The 24,067-nt window shown below is 44.9% G+C and overlaps 1 protein-coding gene across 6 annotated transcripts in view; it reads right to left on the bottom strand.

Annotated features, from left to right (window-relative positions):
• The window catches only part of PAN3 (poly(A) specific ribonuclease subunit PAN3), a 133,768-nt gene extending 112,443 nt beyond the window's left edge, over positions 1-21,325 (bottom strand). For all 6 annotated transcript variants that reach the window (XR_008791745.1, XM_056109674.1, XM_056109675.1 and 3 more), the window contains exon 1: positions 20,730-21,325. Coding sequence is in view for 5 of the 6 variants with exons in the window: in XM_056109674.1 (XP_055965649.1) it covers positions 20,730-21,177 (448 nt within the window). In the remaining variant the exon portion in view is untranslated. The remainder of the gene's footprint in view (positions 1-20,729) is intronic.
• Between the last annotated feature and the right edge of the window lie 2,742 nt (positions 21,326-24,067).

Raw genomic sequence — 24,067 nt, 5'->3', positions numbered from 1 at the left:
AGTCTCCAATGGAGACGTTACTGGGCCCGCTCGAGCAAATCGACGATTAACGGGAGGGCCTTTACCTTTACCTTACTTTGGACAAACTGGCTACCGAATGTAACCTGCCCACATGGCAGAGTCTGGCAAACTCCCCGTGGCGTACCCAATGTGCCAAATACCAGTAACAATGATGGGTCTCATTCTCCTAACCCTGAAAGAGCCTTGAATATGGCACTTTTTAAAAAGTCTCAGGGCTAGGACGAAGGAGACGTTACTGGGGCCTGCTCAAGGCAATCAACGAACAACAGGATGGTCGTGATCATGAAAAAAAAAAAACTCCCACAAAATTGGGTTGAAGTGACACATAGTACAGCGGGCACACCAACCAAGGCTGGATCTCCAGCATACCCTGTGGTCCCCCAAACATTGTCTGGAGTAATTAATTCATCGTTGTAGAGTCAGAAATAACCCCGAACACTGGCGGGTGTGATCCCAAAACAAAACAAATGCATTCTTAAAAAGAAACAACTAGAAGAAAACTAAGGAGTAACACCAGTTGAAGAAGCATTTTCCTAATGTGATACTAAAACCTAAATAAAGCTTCAGTAGCCAACAAGAAACAAGTGAACAATATCAAACTACAATGAATCTACACAGCAGACACAAAGTATTTCTGAACAACATCTGGATAAGGGGGGTTAACAGTCAAATAATCAACTCACACAACTCAAAAGGGGTGGGGGGAGGGGGAGGGCAGAACTATTAAAAGTTGGGTAAAGAACTTTCTAAGGACATACAAAAGCCAATAGGGTCATTAAAGGTAAAGGTAAAGGCCCTCCCGTTGATCGTCGATTTGCTCGAGCGGGCCCAGTAACGTCTCCTTTGGAGACTTTGTTGTTACTGTGTCTGGCATATCGAATACTCTCGGTAGCTTGCCGGGCTCTCCAAGAGGGGCGGAGGAATCGAACTCGGGTTGGCCATGTTGGCTGCGTGCAAGGCAGACGCCCTACCCGCTGTGCTATCGCTCCAGCCCTGGCTGGAGCGATAGCACAGCGGGTAGGGCGTTCGCCTTACAAGGGTCATTAAAAAGACATTAAATATCACAAATCTATTAGAATGGCTGTTACTGAAAAGTTACAATGTTCAGTGAGAAAAACTCTTGTGCAAGTGCTGTTGGTGGAAATGCAAACTGGTAGTGTCACTAAGACAGTAAGGTTTCTAAAAAGAACAATAATAGGGGCCAGAAATATAGTACAGTGGGTAGAATGTTTGCCTTGCACATACCTGACCCCAACTCAATTCCTGGCACCACATACAGTCACCCAAATCCCTGGGCACAGAACCAGGAGTAAGCCCTGAGGTTCCACCAGGTGTGGCAAAAAAACCCAAAATAAATTTAAGTCAATAAATTTAGAACTACCTTATAACCCAGCAATCCTATCTCTGGGTAGAAATACCAAAATGAAATGGAAACACCATTTCAAAGAGATGTATGTACCCCCATGCTCATTAAAGCATTATTTATTGTCTACTGACAGACTAAAATGTCAAATACACAGAAATATTACTCAGCCATAAAAAAGAAAATCCATGGCATTTGTTATCAACATAAACAGACAGTAAATCAGAGAAAGATAAGCATATCTGTTCTCTATGTTCTCAGATGTATATCCAATTTTTAAAAAGCTAAACTCGGGGCTGGAGAGACAGCACAGCGGGTAGGGCGTTTGCCTTGCACGTGGCCAACCCGGGTTCAATTCCCAGCAACCCATATGGTCCCCTGAGCACCACCAGGAGTAACTCCTGAGTGCAGAACCAGGAGTAACCTCTGTGCATTGCCAGGTGTGACCCAAAAAGCAAAAAAAAAAAAAAAAAGCTAAACTCAAGGAAATACAGAGTGAAATAGTTGAGGATAGGAGAAATCAAGGTTACAAGTTTCCAACTAAGAATGAATTCTGGGGGTTTATCCACATGGTAACTATAATTAATGAACTGCATCGTACACTTGAAAACTGTTTAAAAATAATTTAAATATCATGTTACAAAAGTAATTTTGTGAGGGGGTGGAGGTGTTAAGTAATGATTTCATAATGTATGTACTTATCAATTTTTATTTATGTAAACATAAATGTATGTCATCTCAATAAAGCTAAGGGGGGGGCGATTCCACACACACACTTGATTTTGTTTTGGGGAAAAAAAAAGGGACTTGACACTCCAAGAAATCACCAATCTTAGATGTAAGTGTAAGTATTCTTTTTTTTAAGAGATGCTTTTTTTTTTTTTTAAGGTTAACAAGAACAGACTCATGTCCTACCTACCACATGGGATTCTGAAATGAAGAGGCACACAAGTGCTCTTAAGTCCGAATGACAGAGGATGTAGGCAGGTAGACAGGGAAAGGCCCTTGGCAATGAAATTTAGATCAACAAAATTTTGGGATGGAAACAAGACCTGATCAGCCCTTCAGCAGACCCGGAAGAAATTTGATCCCTCACTGGAGAGCCATCAAACACATCTGCATCTTTTAATCCGATTAACTTTTGGTGGATCAGCCCAGAGAAGACTCCGGAACTTCCAGACCAAGCCGACCCCAAGAGCCTATAAAACCCCACCTAAAAGCCCATTCAAGGCTCTCTCCATTTCTGGAGAAGCCAGCATTCTCTCTGAGCGTTACTCTCTTACTCTCCATCTCCCCACTTATCCACTTACCCCTTTCTCTTCCTCTCCCAAAACCTCCAAATAAAATCTGTTACTTCACTGCTTGTCTACTTCTGAAATTCTTTTCTGGGAGCGAGACAAGAACACTAGAAACCCTGGGTAAGGCCTGGGACTGGCCTCTCCTTTCCTGCAAAGAGCAAATCCTCGCCCCAGCCTGAGTCCGTGGCTCCCCAAGCAATCGGGTGGTGGGGATCAACTCCCGCGCCAAGAAGACCAAGTGGACTTCAAGTGTGGCCTGACGGCCACCTTGTGGGGCTGGCGGGGTTCTGGCCCAAGCCAAGCAGGGGCTCACTACAGACTTTACCGGTCCTAGTCTTCCCAGTGACTCCTGGGTGGCAGAGGCGGAGTGAGAGAGGGTGACCATCTTTCTCTCCTCCTGACTCGTGTGAGCCACCCATGGGGTCCACCAACATCAGTATGAGGAGACACCGTGATTATCAAGGACTTCGTGATTATCAAGAACTTCCATTCCTTAAATTTCTGGGTTTTTTTAATCCACTTTAAATAAAATCCCACCATTGCTATGAAATAATCATTAGCAGTGCACTTTATACTACTGGTATGAAAATTCTAGTACCATCTCCATTATTATAATTATCATATATTTATGAACTAATAATCACCTGAGCAATTATTGTACAAATATGACTCTCAAGTCTGAGGAACTATGGCAGTTGATATTATTTTTATTCTGCAAGACAGCTTGCCCAAGACACAGCCTAATGATAAGAACTGAGACATCAAAACAAGCTCCTATTAAACTCAAAGCGCCTTATAATGGAGGCAGGTACAGGGTGGGATTCCCAAGGTGCTTCCCAAGGTAGGCAAGGCTTCAGGCTTTCAGCCAACTGGATGGGCACTACTACGGTGTAAAGCACAACAACCACGCCCTACAATGCTGGGTAACAGTTACTCAGACCCAGCCCCCAGCCTCCTAGCAGAGTAGGGGATGGGGGGGGGGGGGGCAGATTTGCACTCTCGAGGCTGGGAACAATGTAACGGCAGGGAGCAAATTGAAGTCAGCCACAGACAAGGTCTGCACCAAACTCTCCTATACATCTCTCCTGCCCTCATCTTACAAAGAAAGTCACTCTCACATCTAAGAAGGACCAGGACCTAAGGAAAAGAAAAAAAGTATAAACCAAAAGGTGATGCTTCGTGTGAAACGATCATGGACTACAAACTCTGAACAAAAAATCTTTCACTACCTACAGTAACATAAAAACATGTGCAAGACATCATCCACTAATAAAAACCAAACTCACAGCTAAACTAAAGTCTCTTTCTTCTCAGGCTTCTCCCCTTAATGAATGAGCTTAGTTTTTCAAAAGCATCACACTGGATCATAGGTATTATCAAAGAATTCTAAAGTCAAGTAAACATGGAAGATGCCAGGGTGGGTATAGTACTAAGTCTTATTTCTTTATTGCAAAACTTCTCTGAGCCTTCATGTACAATGTGAACTGTAACAATACAAAAAGGAGATTAAAGTACTTCCCAAATTTACTGGACCAGGACTGAAGTCTGGATTATGCCACAAACAGACTTACTAGTGGTACCATCAAGAGAATCAAATAATACCTTAAAGAGATGAAATAATACACCTAACAGTATCTTTATATGCGAGCTTAATGCATAGGGAGGTCTTAGTTCCCTCCCCAGCTCAACAGTTCCCTGCAGACTCCCCGGAACACCACCGAGTCAGGGAGTCCCCAGTAACCACAAGGTGTGGTCCAAAAACCACACACACACACAGAAACACACACACACAATGGTATAAGAAAATTACACAAAAACAATAATGAATGGCTACAAACACTATAGTCCTTGTATTTGTGATGACCTTTCTGTGCAGATCTGTCAAGAACTCAACTGTATGTTCTCCACCTAAGAAGTGTCTTTACCCAACATGGTGGTAACCAGAGGGCCAAAAAAGCCTTTACTGTAGATATCATTATGCTGTTAGCACTTTTTAAGTTATATAAATCTTATTAGGATTTTATGGATTATATATCATCTTTCTTTTCTAACCCACTCCACAACTGTTGTAAATTCAACTCTCTGCTTCCACAATTCCTGTTAAACTTCTAAATTCAGTCCCTCAAAATGAGAGCTTATTTGGGTATAATGTCACTGCAGTTAGTTAAGATAAGGTTATTAGGGTAGTCCCAAAACCAATGTAACGTCAGAGAACTGAAGAAAACATCTTCTAAAAATATTCTTCCTTCTCCCCAACCCCCCACACCACCAACTCAACTGTACAGACCAGTTCTCTATTGTATTGACCTTCGTTGCTACCATACTGTATAACTTTAAGTCTCACATGCAATATATTGTTTTATATATACACAATCACAACACAATTTACAGACCTATCTATATATCATTACCCATTTTGGCAGCAGTATCAGAGATGAGATAAAAACAGAGCTGTCTGGGCCTGAGTGGTAGTACCAAGGGTAGTGCATTTGCCTTGCACTCTGCTGACTAGATTTGATCCTGGGAATGCCCTGAGCCCCTCCAGAAGTGATTCCTGAATTCAGAGTAAGGAGTAACCCCTGGCAGGGGGGATAGGGGTAGGGTGGGAGAGCTACTGAGATCATTGGTGGTGGAGAATGGGCACTCAATCATTGTATAACTGAAACCCAAGCAAGGAAGTTTGTAAGTCTACAACTGTACTTCATGGTGTTTCACTAATAAAAAAATAAATAAAAGTTGCCAGTGTAACAAGTATTTTAAGCTAAAAATTCATTTATCCTTAATTCCTTCCTCTGATTCATCGCCACATAGCTGCTTCACCAAAGTTCTCTCAAAACGTCCCATACTTCTGTTTATCAAAATCAAGTTCTTAGAACTCCTCCCTTCAACATAGTTTATTTCCACCTCATTAAATCATTAAATTAAGCTCCAAGGGATTGGAGAGATAGTATAGTGAGCAGGGCACCTGCCTTCCATGTGGCCTACCAGAGTTTGATCTATGACTTGTCATATGGTCCCCTGAGTACTGCTGGGAGAAATTCTTCAGAGCAGAATCAGAAGTAACCCCTGAACATCAATGGATGTGACCACAAACAAACAAAAAACAGAAACAAAAAGTGTGGGGGGTGGGGGAGGGTGGGCAGCAGCAGACTGTGAGATAAATCCCCAACACACACACACACACACACACACACACACACACACCATTTGCATAAAATATCAGAATACCAAAGAAACAAGCTTATATTGTTTTTTTCTTTTTAATTTATTTATTGAATCAATGTGGGAAAAGTTACAAAGCTTTCAGGTTTAGGTCTCGGTCATGCAAATATCAAACACATTTCCCTTTACCAATACTTTTCACCACAAAGAACCCCAATAAACCCCCACCCCCCCTCCCAACCCTCCCAATGCCTGTGAGGCAGATAAATTCTAGTTAACACCCTATCTACTTTGACTAGATTCATTGCTTCAATAAAAGAGGTACCATTATTAGAGTTTACACCCTCAAATCAGACATGCTGAAAAGGCATTGTGAAATGATTTGCTTTCTACAGCTGGGTTCAAGAATTAAATGAACGCGATTGTGGCCGCACGGTTTAGGATTTCTGCTATTTTACTTACTAACCCTGGAAGTATTTCTGCTGAGAGTCAGATAATTAAGAGATTGGTTTCTGTGCTCTGGAGCCACGGCCATGCCGGGGAGAGCCACTCGTGGGGGGCAACTGGTGACCTCCGTAGGGCGTGAAGGACGAGCCGCGAACGTCCCCCTTCCCGTGAGGTTTTAGTCGCCCCATCATGACCACCCTGGCTTTCCATAAAGCTCCCAAGCGGCTGCCATCTTTCTTTCCAGAGGGAAGAAGGCGAATGGGTCCTTATATTGTTTTTAAAACCGCAAGGTCAGGGCTAAAGAGACAGTACAGGAGTTAGTTAAGGTGCATGCTGCCAACCCCAGTTAGATCCTTGGCAGTACTGGTGGCCCCAAACATTGCAGGGTGAAGCCCTGAAGGTCCCCTAGTATTGCTAGCCCAATAATTCCTGGCATCCCAGGGCCTTACTAGAACTGCACTGATATCTTGCATTGCACCAGCCCACTGGGCCCAGAATTGTGGGATACTAGGCCTCCTAAACCCACTGGAAGACCCTTACACCCCAAAATTTTAAATGTAAGGTCTATTTGACATACTGAACTATGAACTCAGCAAGACTATACTATGACTAAAAAAAGTACTATGAATCAGAATCAGATCCTATCTTTAAGAAGTACCAGCTGAAATCCTACTGTTCACCCAGAGTACACATACATGTCAGTGTACACAGCTAATCTCAGAATATACAGTATATATCGTGTACATAGCATATATACCCAAGAGTATGTACAGCATATACATGTACAGAATATATAGTTTACTCAGCGGAGTGATAGCAGAGTGGGTAGGGTGTTTGCCTTGCACACGGCCAATCCAGTCGACCTGAGTTTGATTCCTTCGCCCCTCTAGGAAAGCCCGGCAAGCTACCGAGATTATCTCAGCCGCATGGCAAAGCCTGGCAAGCTACCCGTGGTGTATTCAATATGCCAAACACAGTAACAAGCCTCACAATGTTACTGGGAAAATTGATGGATGAATGGGAGGACAGTGACAGTGACTATAACAGTATATATGCAGAATGTACAGTGCATCTACACAAGCATACAATTTATCTACTCAATATACACAGTATATATAGAGTATATACAATGTATATATCCAAGAGTGATTACTGTTTATCTACTCTGTATACACAATATATAGGCAGTATATACAATGTATATATCCATGAGTGACTACTGTTTTATCTATTCAGTATACACAGTATATAAACAGTATACAATAAACAGTATACAAGAGTGATTACTGTTTATCTACTCATATACACTGTATATAATATAAAGTATATACAGTATGTATGCCCAAAGGTATACAAATGTATCTACTCTACTCATTCAATATATAGTGTGTATGCTCAAGATTTGACCTGAAACTGTTTCAATACATACAGTATTCCTTAGTCTATCAGAAAGGAACTCTCAGAGATCCCGGCAAGCTACCGAGAATATTCCACCTACATGGCAGAGCCTGGCAAGGTACCTGTGGCGTATTCAATATGTCAAAAACAGTAACAATAACGGGTCTCATTACACTGACCCTGAAAGAGTCTCCAATATGGTAGCATTGGGAAAGACGAGTAAGAAGAAACTGCTAAAATCTAAGGGCTGGGACCAATGGAAACGTTACTGGCGCCTGCTCGAGTAAATCGATGGAACAACAGGATGGCAGTGATACAAGTGATACAGTGATCAGAAAGGAACAGATACAGACAGATCATAGCGTATGACTCTGAGGTACACTATACATGCTACAGGCCTTCCAAGATGAACTAGCTACAAACTGGACCATAAACAACTAAGTAAACTGAGTTCTTGAGTAAAGCTATTTAATATTCAGTATTGTCCATCTGATTATTTAGTAAAAAAAATGTCTTCTAATAAAAGTTTTGGTTTGGGATATGTGCCAAAATAACTGTTTTTTCCACATAATCAAATGCTGCCAACAAAACAATAAGCATTTCAAAACTTGCTGCTGTTCATTTTCTCAATAAAATGCCTTAAGACTTTAAGGCAGAGAAAAAATTGTTTCTGATAACAATTTACTCATACAAAATATCCACCTAAGATTATACAAATCTATGGTTTACTGAGGTTTAAAACAAAGAATGGTGTTAAATTCTTCTTTTGGGGAGGAGCAGGGGAGACTCAGACAACTACCTCGTTGCTGCTTGCTTAAAGGTACCTCCTGCCCATTAAACCATCTTCCGCATCTTCCATAGTAACACTTAAAATCTCACTCATCATCCCAAGTTTGATTCCCAGCACTGGAAAGAGTGAGGAGATTGGAGGAAAGGGAAGGGAGTGGAAGGAAGGGGAGGGGAGGGGAGGGAAAAAAGAAAATCAAAAACATATTCCTCTATCATGCCTCCATTCAGAATATAAATGTCTTGGAACCAGAGACACATCCTATTGCATGTCGGAGAACTAATTTAACCACCTGGCACCACGTTAAGCACCACTGGGGCAACCCTGAGCACTGAGCTGAGTAGTTCCTAAGCACCACCGGAATGTAGCCCAAAGAAATCCACCTTTTTTTCCCCTCCATGCTTTTTGGGCCACACCAGGAGGTGCTCAGGGCTTACTCCTAGATCTGTGTTTAGGGATCACTCAGGGGCAAGGGCTGGTGGGAGGTGGGAAGGGGAGGAAGACCATATGGGGTGCCAAGGAGCAAACCCAGGTTAGCCACTTGCAAGGCATATTCAACCCACTTTATCATCTCTCTAGCCAATAAACCAACTTCTGATTCAATATGAAAGAAAACCTAGTGGTGAGAAGATAGCTCAAAGTTCTGGAGCCATCAGCTAGCATGCAGAAGCCCTGAGATTTCTATGCACTAGCATGGATATGTTAGAACACCACCAGGCACAGCCCTGCCACCCCTAAGCATAGGTGGGGTGGGCTCATCCACGGAGCAAACTCTCCTTTCTGCCCACATCAGCCTCACCCTTCCTCCCAATAGGTCAGGCATTTTTCTCTCCTATTCCTTCTGTGTGAGACCTTTTTTTCTCCTGAAAATCTGACTGGGTTATCCTTCTTCCTGTCTTCACTTCAATTTCATCTTCAATGAGCTCAATCTTTATCATCTATTTTTTGGGGGGTCGGGTGCGGGGGTCCGGGGGGTGGACCCACAGGATGTCCAGGGCTTCCTCCTGGCTCTGCATTACTCTCCTGGTTCTGAATTACTCCTGGTGGTGCTCAGGGGACCAACCATATGGGGTGCCAAGGATCAAACCTGTTTCACCATACAGTAGTCAAGCGAAACGCTCTACCTGCTGTACTATCACTTGGGCTCCAAATCACCAATTTAATTCCATTCCTATATTTTACTATGATCTATTGTTAGTAACACCCTTGATCCTTTAACATTATAATAACAGTGGGGCTATATTTACAAATGCAGTCTTCCTTGTCATTTAAATATAAAATCCACAAATGAAGGAATTTCTTATTTGAGTCACTCACATATCCCATGAATCTAAAATAGTGCCTGACAGAGTAAGTGTTCAATACATATTTGTTATTAATAAATGAATCTCCACATATTAGCCCAAACTGGAAACTTCCCATAATCTGTTAACACATTATTTATATACATACTTTTTTTTGCAATGTATCAGAAGACTGCTTAATATTTAGAAGCTGTCTTGGGGCTGGAGCGATAGCATAGCGGTGTTTGCCTTGCATATGGCCAATCCGGGTTCTTTTTCCAGCATCCCATATGGTCCCCCAAGCACTGCCAGGAGTAATTCCTGAGTGCAGAGCCAGGAGTAACCCCTGAGCATCTCTGGGTGTGACCCAAAAAGAAAAAAAGAAAAAAAGAAGAAATAAAAGCTGTCTTAACAATTTTTCAAGCCTGGGAATAAGAGATACCTGTCGTATTTTTGCCAAAATAAACATTCCTCAGACACAGCCAACATTTTACCATAAAATCTATACACAATCAACGATCCCTTAAAAATGTAAAGGCCTCGGTTAATTTTTGTCTTTCTTCACCCAGATTTCATCCATTCTATCAATTATATTGTCCCATTCAGGAACAGCAATATGAAAACAGAAGATTAGGGACAAAAGAGCAAAGTAAGAAAACTACACCAAAATGATATCAATATATCACTATCACAATCACCCCGTTGATCACCAATTCGTCTCCATTCATCCCTGTCTCATCCAAGTGTAGCCCGATGACATACTGGGGGTTCCTTCAGTGTCAGGGGAATGAGGACCATTCATTGTTACTGTTTTTGACACTGAGTATGCCAAGGTTAGCGTCTCAGGCTCTGCCGTGCACACAGGATACTCTCGAGAGCTTACCGGGCTCTCCGAGACAGAGGCTTTTGGGGCAGCCTCTAATCACCTTTACAGGTGTTCCCAGTCAGGCATATAGGCGGGTATGATACTCTCAGTAGCCTGCCGGGTTCTCTGAGAGTGAGAATTAGAGAATAAGAGGTCCAGGAGCTCGGTTTTAGAGTCTCTGGATCCTGGCCGTTGATGGGGTTACACGGCAGCTGGTGGGTTTAACTGTCTAGCTACTGGAAGGTGGGGGAGCTGGGTGGAGGAGGCCTAGTCCAGAACCGAGCAGGCTTGAACATCTCAGCCTCGGGTCCAGCACACCTGGGTTCCTCTGCCGGTTCCTCATCCAAGCGCGTGGAGAGTTGTCTCAGCCTGGCTTTGGTTGGGTCCAGAAGGTCTTTGGCTGTCGGGACTCCGCTCAGGACAGAGAGGGAAACTCAACCTGCCCTCCTCCAAGGGGCCCCGGTGAGGACAGATATTTTATCAATATATAAAAACCTTTTAACCTCTTCCTAGTTCTATCAGGCTATAACATTATAGAAGCCAAGCTAAGATAGCTATTGCATGCTGGAGACCTGGGCTCACGACCTGGCTCCACTTTAAGCACTGCCAGGGACAACCCTGAGCACTGAGCAGAGTAGTCCCCAAGCAATGCCAGAATGTAGCCCCAAAAAACCCACCGTTTCCCCCCAAAATTTAAATGAACAGAATTTAATTTAAATTTTTTAATTTAATTTTAATTTTTTCCCAAGAATTTAAATGAACAGGGGGCAGAGCAGCAGTACAGTGAATAGAATGTTTTCCTTGTATGCATGCCAACCTGGGTTTCATCCCCGAGATCCCAGATGGTCCCCCAAGCACTGCCAGGAGTAACTCCTGAGTGCAGAGCCAGGCAGGAGTAACCCCTGAGTATCACCAGGTGTGACCCAAAAAGCAAGAAAAAAAAAGGGGGGGAAAGAATTTTTTCAGAAAAATCCCTGAAACTATTTACATACATTTTTTAAGTTGCAAGGGATTTATTCACATAACTATCTCCAGACATGTCACTTGAGGGAGTGGGTATCTCACTGGGACAGTTTGATATGAATGACTACTTTCAATACTATATTTCAACTAGTGGTGCCATAAAATAGCTATTTAATGACATGAATGATGCAATATTTTAAGTGAGACATAACAATAATGTGAAAGCAAACCAACAAGAAAAGAGCAAAGAAAGCAAGAGAGAAAAAGAGAGAAGGGGGGGAGAGAGAGAGAGAGAGAGAGCGCTTTTTCTAAATGGTGAGAACTTTTTTTTTTTTGGCTTTTTGGGTCACACCCGGCGATGCCCAGGGGTTACTCCTGGCTCTGCACTCAGGGATCACCCCTGGCGGTGCTCAGGGGATCACATGGGACACTGGAAATAGAACCCGGGTTGGCCGCACGTGCAAGGCAAATGCCCTACCCGCTGTGCTATTGCTCCAGCCCTAAATGGTGAGAACTTTTGAAGATCTACTCTCTTGGACCAGAGATATAGCTCAGTGGAAGAACAGTACCCAGTACCTCACACACACACACACACACACACACACACACACACACAAAATCTACAATCTTACCAACTCTCAAATACACAACAGAGTATTGTTAACTACAGCCATATTGTAGAGGTCATCTCCCAAGGGACCTCTTTATCCTATAACTGGTAATTTCTACCCTTTGATCACCTTTACCCATTTCTCAGCATCGCCTTCCATCCCTAACTAAAAGGGACCACGGATAATATTATACAGTATTATCCAGTGTTTTTCTTCCTTTAATGTATCAAGTTTGCTGCAATTCTTTATACATCTTAATATTTATATATCATATTTTGTGTAAACATATATTAACTCTACATAATACATTAAAACATCTAGTGCTATCTTTTGTGAGAGTACAGCATAACCTAAATATCCACAGATAAGAATGAAAATACAGGGGCTGGATGGAGAGAGAGTTCACCAAGTTGGGCGCCTGCCGTACTCTCTGCCAGGCCAATCAAATTTGTTACTGACACTCCACATGGTCCAGAGACCCACCAAAAGTGAACCCTAAGCAAGGAGTGTGCCCTGAGACCACCAGGTATGGCACAAAATGACAAAATACAAAAAAGAGGGGCCAGAGTGATGGTATAGCAGATAGGGAGCTTGCCTCGCATTCAGTGGACCTGTGACCAATCCCTGGCACTCCATATGATCCCATGAGCACGGCCAGGAGTGAACCCTGAGTGCAGCGCCAGGAGTAAGCTGAGTTGTGGCCCAAAAAAAGAAAAAGAATGAGAAAATAATCATGAAATATTACAGCCATGAAAATAGGTTTTTACATATAAATGAAACCATAGAGAACATTTATACTCAATCATCGGGAATGAAATATTGGTTTACTGACTTTATACATAAATTTCAGCCTCAATCAAAGCATATTTACAAATACACTTTATGATCCATAATTTAAAAATTAAAAAAATGAAATGAACCCTTAACAGATATTCAAATCTGCCAATAAATGCTCCATAAAACACAAGTGTTCAGATATAACTTTTAAAATGTTACACCACAAATAAGACAGTCAACGAAGATAGTACAGTTCAACTAGATATGTAGATGTGCCTTTAGAACAGTAAACCAAAAATTGCTACTGCAAAATAAAGGCAGATATAATTCTGCAAGATCAAAAAATTCAATAAAAACTTGAAAAAAAATATTTTGTTTTACTTATTCGGTTTTAGCCACACGTGGTTGGGCTCAGGGCTTACCCCTGGAGGATTCAGAAGCTAGCAGGCACTGAAGCTAGCAGGGCCATTTTCAAGGCACTCTCTTCACCCTAAAAACAAACTTATACAGAAGCTAATGAAACCATTAAAGAAGCATGCTGAACAAGAAAAACTCACTTTTTAAATAAAGCAATCCCAGAAGTTTATATGCTATACAATTTCACTTACAGGAAATGATAAAATCCTAGAAATGGAAATTGGCGCTCCTCTCTGGAAAGAAAGATGGCGGCCGCACGGGAGCCTTGTGGAAAGCGGGTTTGAGCCGGGCTCGGGGAAGCGGCGGGGACCTCATGGGAAGGGGGGCTTTGTGGGCCGTCCCCCACGCCCCACCGAGGTCGCCAGCTGCCCCCCACGAGCGGCTCTCCGGCACGGCCACGACTCCAGGGCACAGAAATCAATCTCTTAACTAGCTAACTTTTAATAGAAATTCTTCCAGGGTCAATAAGTAAAATAGCAGAAATTCGGCCGCGCGACATCATTTTATTCTTAAACCAAGTTGTAGAAAGCATATCATTTCACAACGCTGTTTCAGCATGTCTGATTGGGGGGGGGGGTGGGTCGTAAACTCTAAACAATAATTGTGCATCTTCTATCGAAATAATCTATCTAGTCAAAGTAGATAGAGTATTAACTAGAACTCATCTGCCTCATAAGAATTGGGAGGGGTGGGAGGTGGGGGTCTATTGGGGTTCGGGGTTGAAAATGAGTATTGGTAAAGGGAAATGTGTTCGGTATCTACATGACTGAGACCTAAACCCGAAAGCTCTGTAACTTTTCCCACAGTGGTTCAATAAATAAATAAATTATAAAAAAAAAAAAAAAAAAAAAAAAAAAGAAATGGAAATTGATGGTTGTCAGATACTGGAAGGCAGGTTATGAAAGGGCAATCTGATGGTGACAGAACTGTTAAATATCTCGTATGTTAATATATAAACATGTATGTGATTAAAATCCCATAGGACTAAACTTGTATGAAAACATGAGTATAAATAAAACTAGGACGTCTGAGTAAGTGTGCTGTATTAATCAAAGCTAACTGTCATATTTAGGTGATGGGTATACAGACAGGCTCTATGCTCTGTTATTTCTTACAACTAAGTCTACAATTGCCTCCAAAATAGAAACAGAGTAAGGTAACAACTGCCCAAAGACAGCAGAAATCAAGAACTGCTCTTTAGCAAGAATCTTAACACAGTAGGGGATGGGAGGTGGGGGAGGGGGGACGACAATGGTGGGGGGTGTGGGTTAGAATGGTTTATGCAGAAAACCCTGACAGAATCAATATTTTGAATCACAGTGCCTAAAAAGAATTTTTTAATTTTAAAACAAAGGTTTTTTTAAAAAAGTTCTTATGAAAGGGCACAACTTTGCTTTGCTATCATAGGATCATTTCAAAGGCTTTCACAGGAAGAAATTTTACTTGGTATCTGAATTTTACCTAGACTTGCATTAGCACGTCCCTTCTTAAATTTTCCTCATAAAACATATAGACCTATCATTTTATATACATATTTATATTTCCCACTAGTATGTAAACTCCAAGCATAATTTTCTTCTATTAAACGTTATATTCTGGGACAGGAAGAGTGGGTAGGCCGCTTGCTTTGCAAACAGCTGACCAGAGTTCCATCTCTGGCACTCCACATGGTCCCCTAGAACACCAGGGGTAATCCCTGAGCACCACTGGGTGTTGCCCCAAAACCAAAAAACTAAATAAAATATTCCTTATCATCTAGCCCCAAGCCTGCCCCCTGGCAAGCACAATAGTAAATGACTACAATGGGGCTGAAAGAGCTCAAGGAGTTTTAGGGCTGGTCCCTCCTTTCAAGATACCACAAGGCCTTTTCAAGCAGCTCAGGTAGGGACAAGGAGGAGCTCCACCCCAGAGGACAGAGCCAACAGGATCCACCTCCCCTGACATAGCACTGCCTGATATGCCCCTCCCCGGAGGAAAAAAGAAAATGAATTTTCTTCTTCCAAATGACTGATAATGTTGTAGGCAAAATGGGGGGGGGGGGGGGGGTGCCTGGCAATGCACTTTTGGGAAATAATTCAAATTTAAGAAGAGATTATCTAGCCCTCAAGTAGCCCAAAGCCATCAAGATCATATTCCTCTGATTCATACAAATCCTTAAGAGTAACTGAAGCAGCACCCAGGTACAGTCAGGGAAGGAGCGGTAACAGAAGGATCTGTGAGATTTCTATGAAAAGACATCAACAGTGCAAGGCTTTCCTGTGACAACGCCCAGATTAATTACTATGTATAGAAAACTCAAAAGAAGAAAAAAACCATCTGATGAATGTGTAAATGCCATTCAGGGCTTGAAGCCCGTATTCTCCCTTGGACATGTACCTTTCTTGCTTGTCTCTGTTTCTTTGCTGCCTATGATCTCAAGCTCTTGAACACATTTCCCTCTTTTCCTCCTAACATCTAAGAAAATTTCAACTTAAAAAAAGAGAGAGAGAGACCTTGCTTCACAGTTTCACCCTCTCTGAAATTCTTTTTTATGAGTAAAAGGTAGCAGACCCACAATGCCTGTGCAGAGGTTGGGGCTGACCTGATCTAGGTTGGGCATTTCTCAGCACAGAGGTGGTTAAGTGAGTAGGGCAGAAAGTTACGAGCACTCTTTTTGTGTCTACCTGCATTATTCCCCACTTTTCCGAACCACAAGCAACAAAAATGATTTAAAAGAATAGTATTACATTTTTTGGTATCTACTTTGTGTCTGGCCAGTCAAAAAGTTAAAAACCTAGCACCCATGTTTTGTAGGATTCCGCCTGGGCAGGTCCAAAGCATCCAGGGTCCTCAGAGACAACAAGCACCAAGCAAGCGGTGGCTCCCAAACAAAAACATCTAAAACCTATCAGCGAACCAAATGTCAATTTCTCAGAACTCACTGAGTACACAGTTCTGTGAGCTGATACTTAAGCCTTAGAAGATCCCAAGTCCAACAGTAAATGTTTTCTTTTAAAAATCTGTTGGAGGGAGATAGTACAAAGGGCTGGAGCAAACCTCCCTCCAGGCTCCAGCACCTAGAAGGGCGTGGTCCAAAAACCAAAAGAAAAAATAAACTTTTATCTTCAAACAAAGATCTTAAATGCAAGCTCAAACTTCCTATCACAATGTTAACAGAAAAGGCAAGGTAAAAAAACTGCAATATCTATGCATAATATATAAGCAACAAATAAAAAGCATGATTTAGGTTGAAACATGATTACCATAAAGAATATTTAAAAAGAAAAGGCCTTTCTTTGTGCTTCACTTTTCAAACCCTTTTAAAATATATATAAATTTCTTTTGCATTCATCAGCTAAGTTTTAACACCAGCTAAAACACTAATGTAACAATTCTTCAGGGGTCAGGAGAAACTTAGTAGGTTTAAGGTATTTGTTTTGCAAGGAGCCTATCCAGGATTCTATCCCCAAATACCACCAGGAATGTACCTCTAAGGACAGAGCAGGAGCAAACCCTGAGCATACATAAATCCTGGTACAGCCCAAACCCCCAACCCTACTTCTATCCCCAAAATAAATCTGCAAATATAAGTACTAAGGGTAAGGGTCAGAAACGCAAAGACCTTGGGACCAGCAAGATAGAACCGGGAGAAGGTATCTGCCTTAAAAGTTCTATCCCTGGCACCCAACCAGGAATGACCCCTGGGTGCAGAGTAGCAACGGATGTGGTCCAACATTCCCATTCTCATTTCTCTCTCTCTCTCTCTCTCTCTCTCTCTCTCTCTCTCTCTCTCTCTCTCTCTTTCCCTCCTTCCCTCCCTCCCTCCGTGGCCTAGTAAAGGTAGGAAGGCTGGGTAGATGCATATATATGGCACTTACAAGTTACCTAGTCTGGAAGGTAAAATAAAGTCTTGCCCCATCCAATATAAGGCTAACCCTTTCGAAGAAAGTTGGAAATCTTCTGAATTTTTAATGTCAACTAACTCAATTACAACTTATACACAAATTAAAAATACAAAACTATACTGCAAATTCTTAAGTCACTGAAATGGCTAAAATTCTAAGACGCTTCTAACGCCAAGTTTGGAAAGACAATGGAGCCACCTGAATGTTAACCAATTGCTAAATGGGATGTAACTGTATGTAGTAGGGTCACCATTGCTTCAGAACACTCTATCCTACCTAGGAAAGACCACACACAAACCCTATTGTGACACTGTGTTCCCACTTGTAAATGATCCAACAGAGGTGCATGGATCTGCTCATCAAACAAAAATGCATGTTCAAAACTGTTCAAATAGTGATCTTCTCACACAAAAACTGGGAAACATCCCACTGCTCAACAACAGGAAAATGAGAAAATAAAATGTAGCATATTCATGGAACTGTAGCACTGTGGTGAACTAGGCCTCCAGATTCTACCTAACATGAATGGATCTTCAAAGATGCTGAAAACACCTGAGTACATCCCATCATTTTATTGCTATCAAATTCAAAAAAGTACAGAAAAATGCAAGTAGTCAACAGTGTTATAGTGTCCTGTCAGAAATCAGCAGTTACCTCGGAGAATCTGTAGTAACTAGGAGAGATCTAGAAAAGCAGGACTGTGGGGAATGCTGACATGTTCTATTTCCAGATCTAAGGTTGAGTGTTAATCTTGTTAAAGTGCAAAGAAAATTATGGTTTGTACACATTTCCCTAAGTATATTTACTTAAAAAACTACTTTGGAGAGATGTTTGGGCCATACCTGGCAGTGCTGGTGAACATGCCTGCTCTGTGTTCAGGACTCACTCCCTGAGGAACTCAGGGGACCACGCTTTGTTGACGATTGAACCCAGGCCTCACCAATCAAAGCAAACACTCCAGCACTTTAAGCTGGATCTCTGGTCCTAATAAAAACTAATACAGGACTGGAGAGAAAGTACTGGAGGTAAGGTGCTTGCTTGCCTGAGACTAACCCAGGTTCCATCCCAGACACTACACATGGCATCCAGCACCCTGGAGTTACTCCTAAGCATAGCCAAGAACAGTCCCTAAGCACTGCTGGGTAGCCCTATACCCACCTTCCTCCCAATCAAAAGGAAAAAAGAAAAAAACTTTCAATACACATATAGATGATTCAGCTTATCAGGTAAATTCAGGACTGCTTCACATTTAAATAAGTGCAAAAATTACACTTTACATTTAAATAAGTGCAAAAATGAAATAAAAGCAGAACAAAATTGTCTCACTGATGCTACATGATCATATCAATCCATAACAAAACCCTGAAATTTTCCTATTAGCAATACCTCTTAGAAGATCAGTATTGGTGCCTCACAAACAAGTCTGCTAGAAGAAAGAAAAAATACAAAGTAGAAAGTGAACCAAGAATTAAAAATTAAATTAAAAATTAAACTTTGAAACTTAAATTTTCAAAGCGGCCATTTCAGCACCAACAAATCTCTTCTCAGATTCCTGAATCTTATTTGCCACTAACGGATGCAAAACAATTTTATCTCATCCTTAATGTCACAACCCCTTTCCTAATGAGAGATGGCAAGATTGTGATATTAACATTATGACAATTATGTTAATAAAGCAAGTCCAGGAGCTGGAGAGACAGTACACCAGGTAGCTGGAGAGACAGTACAACTGCCACTTGCTTGCATGTGGCTGACGTGGGTTTTCCCCGACATCCATATGGTCTCCGAGGTACCACCAAAAATGATTCCTGAGTGCAGAGCCAGGAGTAACTCATGAGCACTGCCAGATGTGGCCCCAAAATTAAAAAAAATTAATAATAATAAAGCAAGTCCAACAGAATTCAAATACATACGTCAGCTATTTAATCAAATACTGAAAATTCATTTGAAAATGACCTCAGTGTTAAGGGCTTATCCTCTCAAGCAAGACCTAGTCAGTATTAAAAGGCTATAATTTTCTTGGTTCCCATCCTTGAATGTCAATTTTTCTTCCACCATATCTTTTATCTCTCACTTTACCTTTTTGTACCTTTCACGTTCCCAGAAATCCAAGAAAGATTGTGTTTATTGAGCCCAAGAGGCGCATTGTTGCAAGAACACCTTTCTACAGGTAACAAAAGTACACTCCGGCTTCACTGCGCGCTAGTCAAACTTAGTCCAAGCCCGGACTCACGGTAAAAACTGCAAATGCGCAGCACAAAAGTGACAAGATCCCACAAAAAAAGTAACCATTCTTACAAAAGTTCTGAAGGTTTCAGGTTAACATATGCTGAGCAGTCAACATCTCCAGATACATCCGCGGTAAAGGCTACCTGGCCAAATGAAACAGTATTCGCTGGGGGGCACAAAACACCGCACCCGGCAGATACTTAGTAATCCACGCGCGGCAAGTAAGTAAACCCGCGAATGGAGTTCATGTGCAGGTCTAAAAAGTGTCTCGAGTCCAGGTGAAACCAACCGCACCCCACGTGAAACAGCCCAGAAGTTCCTAATTCCCCCTCGCTTAAGACTTTCCCATTTGGCAGCGAAACGCCTCCCAGCGACTCTGAAACGAGACGGGAGAACCTGACACCTGCTCTGCCTTTTTCCTGCAGGGCAGCGCGGGGCCAAACGGGTCCACTGCGACTCCTTATCGCCACTGTCAATTCTGCGGGCCACCGGAAAGTCGCCACCTATGAAAACGGGGGGGGGGGGGGTGGGGGGGGGCGCGGCACGTCTTTGAAACTGCCCGACGGCACCCAGAGCGCGCGGGGCCACACCTGACACCTGGTCCACCGCACGGAGCGTGGTGACGGCACGGGGCGGCGCGGGCGCGGGATCCCCGCCCACAAGCCGGCAGAGCGCGTGGAAACGCCTCCAACGCCGCCGAGACCCCGAGCGTAGCCGTGCAAACGCCGCCGGGTCCGTGCGGAGCCGGGCGAATCCTTGGAAAGCATTTCCTGCCTGGAAAGCCACGCTCCTCCAACCCGAGGAGAAACTTTTCCCCTCCCCACACCCCCACCCCGGCTCCCGCAAACCCACTCGGGGCCCCCCACCCCCGGCCCCTACCGGGGAACCCCGACGCGCTGCAGCCCCGGCTCCCCCCACCCCCCGCGTGTGCCTGCAAAGCCAGCCCCTGGCGCACCCCCCGGAAGCGGCCCCCACGCTCCCAGGCACCCCCCACTCCCGCCCCCTCCACGGCCCCCACCCACGCTCCCGGGAGCCCGGCCTCCCGCACGTCCCCGGCTCGGGGGAGGCGGCGGGGAGGGGAAGCAGGAAGGAGGAAGGAGGGCTCCGGCCGGGCCTAGGCCGCTCGGCGCGCCGGGAGCAGAGCCGGGGTTCCGGGGGAGCACCGCGGGCCCGGCTCGGGGCCAGGGGCCCCTCTCCCGCCCTCCCCGCCCCGGCCACACTCACTCGCCAGCCGCGGTCCATCGAGCACCCCGCCGCCGCCGCCGCCGCCGCCGGCCGCCGCGGCCCCGGGGCCCCCCAGCTCCGGCTTCTTGGGCCCCGGAGGCGGCCCGGCCCCGCCGCCCGGCACCGCTCCCGGCGGAAAGCCGGCGGCCACGGGCGCCACGGCCAGAGCCAGGGGGACGCTGTTGCTATGGAGGCCGAGGCCCGGGGCAGCGCCGGCGGCCGGGTCCTCATGCAGGAACTGACACTCCTCCCCGTAGAAGCAAGTCTTATCCTTGGCGTAGTAGCGGCAGTACTTGAGCTTCACGCCCGCCGCCGCCGCCGCCGCCGCCGCCCCGCCGGGGACACCCCCGACCCCCGGCGGGGCCACCGCGGCCACTGCCGCCGCCAGCGACGACGAGGACGGGGAGGCGGCGGCCGAGGGGGGCGGGAGGCCGCCGCCACTGTTCATGGCAACGCCGCAGCCTCGCCTGCTGCCGCCGCCGCCGCCACCATAGACGGGAGAGCGGAGAAGAGGCGGCCGGGGCCGGATGAAAGCCGGGGCGGGTGGGTCTGTCCCGCAGCGGGCGCCGGAGCCGCCCGGGGAGAGGGGGAGGGGAGGAGGGAGGGAGGGAGGGGGAGGGGGCGGGCGGCAGGGGAGGGGGCGAGCCGGGACGCGCGCCCGCTCGCTCGCTCGCTCCGCGCTCGCCTTAAAGGGGCCGCGCGGGACGCTGCACCGGCCGCCGGCCCCGAGGGCCGCCGAGGGGAGCTCGCGCCGAGGGGACGGGGCGCGGCGGCGGCGGCCGGCGGGTGGGGCGGCGGAGGGCCCGGTTTATTTTTAAATTCTGCCTCCTCTCGCCGCTCGCGCTCGGCTTCCTCCTGGTTGTTTATTCCAGGTTCCTCTTCCTGAGACGGCCGTCGCCCCTGCGCAGGCGCGCGGGCGCGCGGGGGCTTGTGGGTAGCAGGCGCGCGGCGCTTCGCGGGGAGCGCGGCGCGGGGGAAGCGGCGCCGGCCGGCGGGGGCTCTCTGCGGCCGCGAGCGTCCCGCGTCCCTGGCCCGGCTGAAGCGCTCGCGCGACGGACCCTGCCCTTGGGGCGCCCGACCTCTCCTGTGTAAAGCCGGCCGCCGGCTCTTTGGTTTGTTTTTTTGGGGGGTCTTGTTTTTGCCTTTAATGGAAAGGACGAGGGAACCGAATGTAAAGGGTTGTTCCGAGAGGCCGCACCTGGGATTGAAGCCTCCCAAGCCTTTGCTGTTGGAAGACCAGTTTCTCTCCCGTGTGTCACACTTCCTCTCTCGACTTTTTCATCACCCGCCTCATGCTTCCTTCCCCCTTGACGCTCAGGAGAACTATTCGGGCTGATGACTTGAACTTGGGGGCCCTGGGTCAAAAAATAATCCGAAACAGTTGCGTAGAACGAGCCCCCTGCTTGGTGCAATCCCCTGCAAACTCTAAATTCATTTTAGGGAAAAAGAAAAATAGGATCTCCCCCCCCATCAGTGCTGCCAGGGCCCACCAGAAGTTTTCTCTTGTAAACGAACTGGGGCTACTTTTTTTTGGTCATTCATCCACTTGATTTGAAATTGATTTCTAAAAGAAAACACACACACCTCCGATCCAGTGCTTTGCCCCCTATAATTTTTTTTAATTTTTAGAATTTTAAATGATTGCTGGTAGGGAAAGATAATGTGAACATTTTGTTTTTTCTTAGAAGGCAGTAGTGCTGTGTTGTGGAAAGGGGGGTGTTTCCTGGCAGTAAGAAGTGGAGGTCAGGGAAGGAAGAATAGAAGCAAGTGTAGAGATACTGCAAAAGGGAAAATGGATTTTATAGAGCATCGACTAGTAAGTCTGGTGATGAGCCTTAGCAAAATCTAAAACCGTGATGTTGTGTTGCGTCTTTTAAAAGTGTCTTAACATACTTAAGCAACAAATACGAATGTCCGTTAAGAGTACTCAGGACCAAGCTAGAAACTAGAGACGCAAATGTTAATACTGTGCAGTTTTGATTGAGTGCGCATGACTTCTCTGTATTCTGGATAGGGGAGGTGCAGAGCATGCCAAGCCATTAGTAATCGATGTATTGACTATCAGGATATTGAGGAGGTCAGACTCTTAGAAAATGGCCAGACCTTGCAGGGACAGAAGCTTAGAACCTCTGCTCTGGAATTGAATGTATTTGTAACAAGTTGAGACCCTAAACTCAAAAGCACTTGAGTGAGTTGCTCCACTTCTCAGTACTTGATGCTCAGAGTCCAAGAATAGACTCTACTTCCTGAAGTGTAGACTAATAACGTTTCTAAAGTGCCGCATACTTCCTTTGTAGCTGCTGAGGGGATCTCTGCCAGAGTTCTTACAGCAGACTGGAAGGGCCATTCCAGGCTACAAAGCAAACAGTTTACCCCAAAGGGCTTGAAGTGAAAGAGCTTTAGTTGTTAAGAAAGGAAAGAAAAGAAAAAGTGGAGAATTGAGCGGGAGATCATACCAGAATTCACCTTATAAGAGTATATTAAAGTATTAAGCCTGGAGCCAGAGCAATAGTACTGGTAGGCCACTTGCTTGCCTTGCATGCATCCTGGCACCCCATATGGTCCCCCAAGTCCCTCTAAGAGTCATTCCTGAGCTCAGAGCAAAAAAATTATGGCCCCAAAACCAAAAATAAAGGATTAGGTTTTTTCTTGAGGACAGTAGAAAAGTTATCCTGGGGTTTGGAGACCAGGCAAAGAGCTCAAAGACCCAGCAAATTGGAGGCCTTGAGTTTCATCCCTGGAACCACAGGCCCTGAGCACCCCTGGTTGTGGCCCCTAGTAAAAATTTTTGAATTACAATAAAGTAAACTTAAAATATTTTGGGGGGGGGAGCTGGAGAGATAGCACAGTGGGTAGGGCGTTTGCCTTGCATACAGCCGACCCAGGTTCGATTCCCAGCATCCCATATGGTCCCCTGAGCACCGCCAGGAGTGATTTCTGAGTGCAGAGCCAGGAGTAACCCCTGTGCATCACCGGGTGTGACCCAAAAAGAAAAAAAAAAAAATTTTTTTTGAAAAGTGATTTCAGAGTTTTTTTTAAAACTCAATGGCATGTCCAAATTTCCCTTTAGAAAAAAACAAATGTTGAATCTCATAAGAACCCTATGAGGAAAGTAAAAAATGAGTCATCACCACTTTGTCCATAAACAAATTGAGTATGGCCTGGAAGTTACAGAAGTTTCCAGCTTGTAAATGGCTGTGCCTTAAACTCAGGGCTTCTAATTATAAAACCTGTGCTCTTTCATTCCACACTGTTTGATTTCTGAATGAACATGTATGTCCTTTGATGGTTTGGACAGGAAAGCAGTGCCTAATGATACTAGAGGTTATTTAAGATTG

Source organism: Sorex fumeus, unplaced genomic scaffold, assembly GCF_029834395.1.
Source record: "Sorex fumeus unplaced genomic scaffold, SorFum_2.1 ptg000008l, whole genome shotgun sequence".
NCBI lineage: Eukaryota > Metazoa > Chordata > Mammalia > Eulipotyphla > Soricidae > Sorex > Sorex fumeus.
The sequence above is the reverse complement of the archived record's forward strand: the minus strand, read 5'-3'. Positions and strand labels throughout refer to the sequence as shown.